An 8,354-nucleotide genomic window follows, 5' to 3' on the forward strand; every position below is an offset into this window, starting at 1 on the left:
CTTTGATTTTTCAGCCTTTGCCAGAGTTGCATCGCATTCCCGGCCTCGTTCTGTCTGGAAGCACATTTTCAGACTGTCTCATGGTGGTGCAGTTCTTGCGTAACTTTGGCAAAGTTCTTGGCTTTGATGTGAATATGGATGTCCCTTCTTTGAGTGTTCTTCAAGAGGGTTTGTTAAACATAGGGGACAGTATGGGAGAAGTACAAGACTTACTTGTAAGACTTGTCTCAGCTGCTGTTTGTGATCCTGGAGTAGTGACGGGATACAAGGTAAAATGAACTCATAAATACCCTTACAGTAGTAAAGAAATAACGTGAATTAATACATCACCATTAAAATTACCTGTTCCTCCTTAAAACTTCTCTTCCTTGGATTCCTGTAAACTCTTTTCTGGTCTTATGTTTTGTTGATCACACTTTCAGTGTTACTTTAAGCATTTCTTTTTTTCCCTTCCTCTCAGCCTCTGCTGGTATCCTCTTCCCACTCTTGTCCAGATCTGTCTTTGGTCATTTCATTTCTTTCTCCAGATGCATCTTCTCCATGATGTCATCACCTTTATGGGAATATATCTCTATATATATCCTTCCGACCCTAACATCTATGAATCTTTTTCTTCTCCCTTTACTTTGATCCTCACACAGCTTCTCAACAGCTTTTGTTTCTCCTTCCAAAATAGGTTTATTTCACTTTATTCATGTTATCAAATTTTGCTTGATGTCATGATTCTCTTTTGTACTCTTTCTCTGACATAACCTTCTCTTTGAGCCCTTTTTACATGTTAAGACTTTTAGTAGCCAATATCTATCAAGTCTGGAAAAACACCAGTTGTCACATTTGGCTGATTTCACTTATTTCATTAACAAAAGCATTACATCAGTTTTAGAAACACGCAATGGGTGGATGAATTTTGATGTATTGTGCTGCTTCAAATCAATAATAATCTAAGCTTTATTTTTTCTTCCCTGTCTGGAGTCCCAAAATTTAAAAAAAAAAACCCAAAAATAACATATCGCTGTAATTCTGTTGTTTTTTAATATACTTTTTATTTTTAGGCCAAAACTATTCTTGGGGAACATTTGCTGAATGTTGGTATCAATCGAGATAATGTTTCTGAGATTCTGCAGATATTTATGGAAGCTCATTGCGGGCAAACTGAACTTACAGAAAGCCTAAAGACCAAAGCTTTTCAAGCACATACTCCAGCTCAGAAAGCATCAGTGCTTGCTTTCCTTGTTAATGAGTTAGCATGCAGCAAAAGTGTTGTAAGGTAAGATTATTCTAACACTTTATGCATACAAATATGATCTAATGCATTTTGTACCATTTTGTATGCATCATATTTTGTTAAGCAGGGACTTGATAACACTTATTTTATCAAAAGCCATAAGCTAATATCTGCATTAACATCCTTTTTAAAACATAACTTTTGCTGTATAATTACCTTGCAGAGTTTGAAATTTTCCAAAACTGATTTGGGCTCCAAGATGCTATTCTTTTCAAAGCATTGGCCAGAATGTCTGTAGCTGTTTTTGAGCTACAAGAGAAAGTTGATTATAAAGAAATGTCTTTTACATGTAACTCAGAAAGATTGAACATCAAGTTGTCTTCAGTATCCTGTTTCGGGTTTTTTTGTTTTTGTTTTAACTCTGTTAGGCCCCCTCTACATTACACTTAAGGTGAGATTATCCAGGTAGTCGCACTTTAAGTTGTGACCCAGTTACGTGTTCAACCAAATAATGCCATGAAATAAGCAATAAACTACAAAGTTATTCTACAAAAAAAAAAGTAATAACTTTGTAGCTTGTTGCTATGGCACCATTAATTAAACATGTGGCCCAGTGTTCCCCTGTGGCTGGGAGCCCCATCAATTGAATGGCTGTCAGCTACAGGGGTGTACTATCCACTGCCAGTCCCACAGCTGACAAGGCTGGCAGTGGTGGCAGTGTTCCCGGTGCTGCCCCCACTATTGAGCCTCGTCAACTGTGGGGCTTGCAGCGGGGAGAATGCTGTCATCACTGCAAGCTTCGTTCGCTGCCGGGCTTGCACTGGGGAAGGGTCATGGGCTGTAGGGTTCACAGTGGTGTCAGTGCTCTCACCACTGCGAGCCCCACACCTCATGAGGCTCAGCAGTGGCAGTGTTCTTCCCTCAGCCCCTGCTGGGAGCTCTGCAGCCAACAAAGCTCACAGTGGGTCCAATTTAGGGAATGCTGCCCCTGCTGTAAGCCCCATCAGCTGCAGGACTCTGGTGCAGGGAGAGCCCAGGATTTTGATCCCAGGTTCCTGCTGCCCTGGTGATAAGATGCAATGGGATCTAATGTGTGATCCCAGTCTTGCCTCGTGCCCAGTCTTACCTACATGTATAGAGGAGCCCTTTAGAAAGTACTCTCACCCTGCATAACATTTAGGCTAACAGCTGAGCTGGAAAGGCTGTTTACCATTGTAATAGTTCAGGAACAGAAAGGATGGTTTCATGTTTAAGGTGACTAAATGTCTTGTTTGAAGAAATGGACTGCCTCTGCCACAGAGTTCTGTTGTGTTGCTGGATAAGTCACTTAAGCCAAAATGTGTCTTGGTTTACCACTACCTGCTGTGTTGCATATTTTCTGGATGTCAGTACATGAAACACTAAGGCCAGATTTGTAGAAGTGCTCATCATTCAAGACTGAAACAAATTTGATTGGAGCTGTGATTTCAGCATATTAATGTTACAGAAGGCTAAGCACTGTAGAAAACGGGAGCCTCAAGTAGGGCACCAAAAATTAGTGGATGTTTTTGATAACCACCTTAATCTGTGTCTCAGTTCCCAGTGAGTAAAATACAGATATGACCGCCTGTTCTAAGAGGGTGTGGTGAATATAAACTCATTGAATCTCATGAATCACTCAGATAACATTGTGAAAGCATGATAGAAATGAGCATGAATAAAATAAATGTTATATGCAATGAAATGATGTGTAGTAAATAAGGCTTGAGACCACACATTAAATGAGGAATATATAGAGAAATACTGGACTTGGTGAATGAAGGAGAGATCCAATGGAAAACTTGGTATGTAATTGTGTAATACAAAAACTCCACAAGGGGCTTAATTAAAGTTTTGCAGGCAAACCTTAATTCTGGTGTTTTGTTTGTAACTTTTAACTACTAGATTTTGCAACCTTAATGTTCTTTTAATTTTGATTTTGGGGGTGTACTGTATCTCATCTGTATATATAGTGTGTATGTCTAAGAGACAAACATACATACATTCACAGTTGGCATTCTTGAATTACTTAAAACTGGGGTTTTTGTCTTTGACAGTGAAATTGATAAAAACATTGATTATATGTCAAATTTAAGGAGAGATAAATGGATGGTTGAAGGCAAGCTGCGGAAGTAAGTTACAATTTCTTAAATATTACTAAGTTGCTTTTTTTCATTAATTTAAATGTTTTACTATATAGCAGTTTTGTTCCAAAGACAAAAATCAGCTGACTCAATTATGTGTTAAAAAATCCATAACTGCAGTACTTAATTAAGATAGGATATGAATTTAGAATGGCCCAAGGCCAGTTTTTACAATCCATTAAAGATGCATGAGATTCAAAGGGGGTTGGTATGCTTCAAAATTGGAGGAAAGTCAAGTCCATTTTGCATTCTTTGAAAGAAGTAAAATAATTTCTTACTTGAAGGTTATTGGAGCTGTCAAATTGTTATTGACATTGGTAGAGCCTGATTGGACATACCAAACTTCTTAATTTTCATTTTGAAATGTGCTAATAAAGGACATGATTGTCACCTTTAAAAATTGCCAATTACTTTGATAACTAGATTATATATGCTACCTCAATATTTGCAATACAATGTTAATGTTTGCTATAGAAAGTATAAGAAAAATGCAAATACCAGAGGTATTCTTATCTGTTTGCCTCGGGGAAAATTGGCAAGTTTTTAAGGGTCATCATTTTATATCTGTTGTTTTCCCATCCTACAAAATGAAATTCCATACAGCAAGTGCAAAGGCTCCATTTACCAGGAAGCTAAAGGGCATAAAGACTGTGAATCACAGGAGGTATACATAACCAGGCTCCAGGCCCTTTCCCTCAGTCGCCTCTGCCTCCTATCCAGGAAGCATTTAAATCCTTTCTTAGTCCTTGCTTCAGATACCTATGTTTCTAATTCTATTTTTCCCTTTTTTCCCTTTAATGTATCTCAGAAGGAAGAAGGAAGAAGTAAAGAAGAAGAGCAAGAGGGAGGTAGAGGAAAAAGACTCATAAAAAGAAATTGCAGGGGGAAAATATACTATGGATCTCTACTCATATTTCAGATTCTCAGTCCAACCAAGGGATAATACATTTTATCTTTTGGGGAAACTCAGATCATTACCTCTTTATCCCATGGGCTCCAGCAGGCCAGTGCCTCTGTGGGATGTAGGTAAAATAGTGTTGCTGAACTCTGAGGTAGCCCAGCTATCCTATAATGGGGTTGAACTCTTAGTTATCTTTATCTCCTCAAGGTCTGCTCAATCTTCTCTCTCTCCCTCCATCAAACTGTAAGTACAAGACTCGGGGACTTAGTCCTCCCTTTTCTTCCCTACCTCACTGCCAAATATCAAGCACAGGGCTTTGAAGAAACCAAGTCCTTATTCCTTCCTGTGCTTACTTCTCTTCAGTAAATCTTCTTCCTTTCTTCTCATGTGTGTATGATGACTTCTAGCTACTCCTGCCCCCACCATTCAAATGTAAGTATCATGAGGGTGATTTGAAGTGCTTTGTATGTTCAGGAAAGACTTCTGTAGGGCTACTGAACTTAAATCATCTCTCTTCTTGGCTCTTTTTCTTTGGGATTTCCTTTTGTTTTTCTGCTGCACTCACTCCCATGTAGCAGAAGTACTTTAAAGAACTTACATTGATCAGCCTGAAATAACCCTCCCTTCTTTACTGTATCTGTTTGGTATCTTTCTGTAGCATCTTGAAGACTATCAGGGACCCTGAGAGAAGGCTGTACAGTCAGCATTATAGTCTGTCTGCCTCTTAACAGTGAATTTGCCTCTTCCTGCCCCACACTGCTTTTCCTGCCCAGTTTTCAAATGCAGCCTAATTTTGAAGCATTCCAATCTTTCAGCATATTGGTCAAGCTGATAATACACAGTCTATTGACAGACTCGGTCTTGTAGCCAAGTGATAGAGCCCAAAGGAGAGCATCTTGGGGCCTGAATGCTGTTTTAGTAGCAGCTACAGGGATATTGTATGGGGAACTTGCTTCCGTTCTCATTTACTTCTCTCATCCTCTATATTTCCAAGGATAGACTTCCCTACCACTATGGTCATTCTGTTTCACAACCTGCTTACTGACTTCTTTGGTAGATGAGAAATGATGAGCTGCCTTCTAGTCCTTTCAAAGGTGGGTTTCCCCTAAGGCAGCGTAATGTTCCTCCATTCCACTTATATTCGCATCAGCCATGATACTGGCTTCCTTAATTAGATTTCCTTAATTGGATTTTTACATTGATAATGAAAACATTCAAAGTTACATTAGTGAGATGAACTATAAACAAACACCTGCTCTCCCCCCCCACCCGGCCAAATCCCCTAAAACCACAGTAGAAGGAATATATGCCCTCCCTCATTCGTTAGGGCATATGGGCAGACTGTTCCTTATTTGCTTATTTCAAAGTTTCTTGCATCTTCCTTGGAAGGATATATGCTAGTTACTGTCCAAGGCAGAATCCTGGGCTTGATACACTGCTGCTTGTCTCTGATACAAAAATGTCTATGTTGATATACTTACCAGAGTGACAAGTCACTTCTGATTATTTCTAAATAACGGTTAGATACAAATAGCCATCAGCTTTTGACTGGAAATGACCATCATAAATTCATCAGTTAGACCAGTGGTCAGCAACTTTTTAAGGCTGTGGGCTAGATTAATCTAGTTTGGGTCAGAGGCAGGAGAGTGGGCCTGCACTAAGATCCAACTGCCACCATTGCTTTTCTCCACTGAGGCACAGGAAAGCAACTTCTTTTGAAGCCCCGTGTCTGCAGGCTGAATCAAATGGCTCCATGGGCCAGATCTTGCCCGCAAGCAGTAAGTTGCTGACCCCTGAGTTAAGCCATTTTGTTATCAATAGAAAAATTATAACTAAGGCCCACTGTCTCCTTTATTCAGGAGAGAGTCTTTTGTCTTAGCAGAAAAGATTAGTTGTTATACAGCTCTTCTGTAGTTCATATCCATGGTTAAAAAGATGCAGCGAGCATTTTGCTCCCCTGCAAAACCAGTGAGTTCAAGCTTCTGAACAACACAGTGAGGTACTTCCCAAGGGCAGGGTCTCAAACAAGGGACATAGCTTCACATTTTCTGTTGCTTTGGGCAGCCCACAGTTCAGTTTATTAGTTTGCTTGCTCTCCATGACTTTCAGGGGACGTCTCAGCACTTCTAAATATTGGAGCACTTTATAAGGTGTCTGGATTTGGGGATGCAAAAGGACAAATCATGTCCGAAAATTAAAGCCGAAAATACTTATTTCTTTTCATCCTCTGATTCCATGAATATTACACAAGGTCAGCTCAGACAGGATTCAAGCCCTGTCTGCAGTATAGGTAGCTACCTACCTATTTGTCCACATATCCTTCATTTCTGGGTATCATAAACCTTTCCTTAGGGTCAACGCATCAAAATATTCAGGATGTCTTTCTTGTCATATACTGTCTTCTGTATATATCTGAAAGGGAGGAGGATGAGCAATAAAGCTTTCCAAGCAAGGGCCATGTGTTCAGATGGAAACATTTTTAATGGGTGCTCTTAGAAACAGTTCTCACTGGTACCTTCCTCTTAACAAATTATTCATTGCATTTGGGGGGGGGGCTTATAAGATTTTTTAAATATAGATTCTCATTCTTGATGTCTGTGATCCTGTGAAAGAGAGCATCTTTGATTCATTTCTTCTCATTTTAAATATTAGGCAGGCTTTATTTGTTGGCTATCAGAGTAGTAATTTTTTAATTATTATTATTATTATTTTATTTTATTTTTTTGCTTTCTGCAAATGTAGCCTTTTAATTTGATTTTAAAAAGTGGCATTTTATGTGCTCTCCTCTTCTTTTTTTTTCCTAAGTACATAGGAAAGTTATCTTTGCTGTTTATTAATTTCCTTACTGCTTATCTTTTTTGGACAGTTTTTTTTAGTTTAACTTGGGCTACTTATTCCTTACTCTGTTTAGGATGATTAACATGTAATGTTAAACTTATGGCTTTGCTTTCCAACATAGCTGATAAAGGCTCTCAAATTTTATTTATCCCAGAAAAGGGTAACATTTCCTAAAGTCCTTACATGACTTAGAAGTCCCATTTTTCAAGTGACTTAGGCTTGCTTTTAGTTGCATAGATGTTCAGTGATACTTAAGCTCTTAATTGCCCAAGCCATTTTTTAAACTGGGACTTAGTCCTTTGAAAATTTTTAAGTCTTTTAGAAAGTTTGAAAAGCATGTTAGTTTTCATGATCAGAACAAAAGTTTAAGACCTTCCTAACTCTCAAGTGGATTAACATTTAAGTATGTCCTTCCAGCAGGCAAGCAAAAGCCCTCTTTGAATACTCACTAACAATCTTCTAAAGTAGTTATCATCACTTGGACAGTGACTGCTGAGGCAATGACGAACAATCTGTTCTGCATAGGATGACTATGCAGTCCTCACTTCAGTCTTATCATACAGTACTGGCTAGGTCCATCAGCATTTTAAAGGGCTGATATTTTTGTCACAGTGTTCTCAAGGCTACTGTTAAGAAGCCACCTACTTTAACAGTGCTCATCATAGCCACTTGCTGTATGGAATATTGTTTTGTAGGATGGGAGAAGAGGGGAAGTACAACAAGGAAAAATTACAAAATGGTAATTGTGTTTGTCGTACTCCACTTTTCCCATCCTACTTCCTTCCCTTCATCTCTTACAAAATCTTTGCCTTTCTACACACATTTATATATCTCCTCTAAACCAATTATGTGCTTTCTGCTTTTAAAATGACTGGTTGAGCCTGGCTGTGTATACCTCCTGTGATTCAATGTGTTTCCCTGCTAGCTTCCTGGTAAATGGAATCATAACATTTGCTGTGTGGAATCTTGTTTTGTAGACTTTTAGTAGAAGAGGAAAGTCTACAGCAACCATAGTTACTGGTATGTAAGTTTCCATTTTATTTAACAGAATTAAAACAAAGACTTTGCTTTATGTCCTATGGTGCTCAACCTTTTTCCCTGATGGGCCAGATAGGCAGTGCCTAATCTGACTGCAGGCTGGATGCTGGTTCAGATCCAGCATCTGGGGCTGTGCAGTGGGCACCATCCAGCCATGTGAAGGGGGGCAGCCTAGCCCCATGGGGGGGGG

At 39.1% G+C, this 8,354-nt stretch overlaps 1 protein-coding gene across 1 annotated transcript in view; it reads left to right on the forward strand.

Moving 5' to 3' along the window:
- The window catches only part of BAZ2B (bromodomain adjacent to zinc finger domain 2B), a 156,663-nt gene that overhangs the window by 111,621 nt on the left and 36,688 nt on the right, over positions 1-8,354 (forward strand). The window contains exons 21-23 of the mRNA XM_025199968.1: positions 15-269; positions 1,053-1,267; positions 3,301-3,375. Coding sequence (XP_025055753.1) covers positions 15-269; positions 1,053-1,267; positions 3,301-3,375 — 545 coding nt within the window. The remainder of the gene's footprint in view (positions 1-14; positions 270-1,052; positions 1,268-3,300; positions 3,376-8,354) is intronic.

This window comes from Alligator sinensis, unplaced genomic scaffold (genome assembly GCF_000455745.1).
Source record: "Alligator sinensis unplaced genomic scaffold, ASM45574v1 scaffold389_1, whole genome shotgun sequence".
NCBI lineage: Eukaryota > Metazoa > Chordata > Crocodylia > Alligatoridae > Alligator > Alligator sinensis.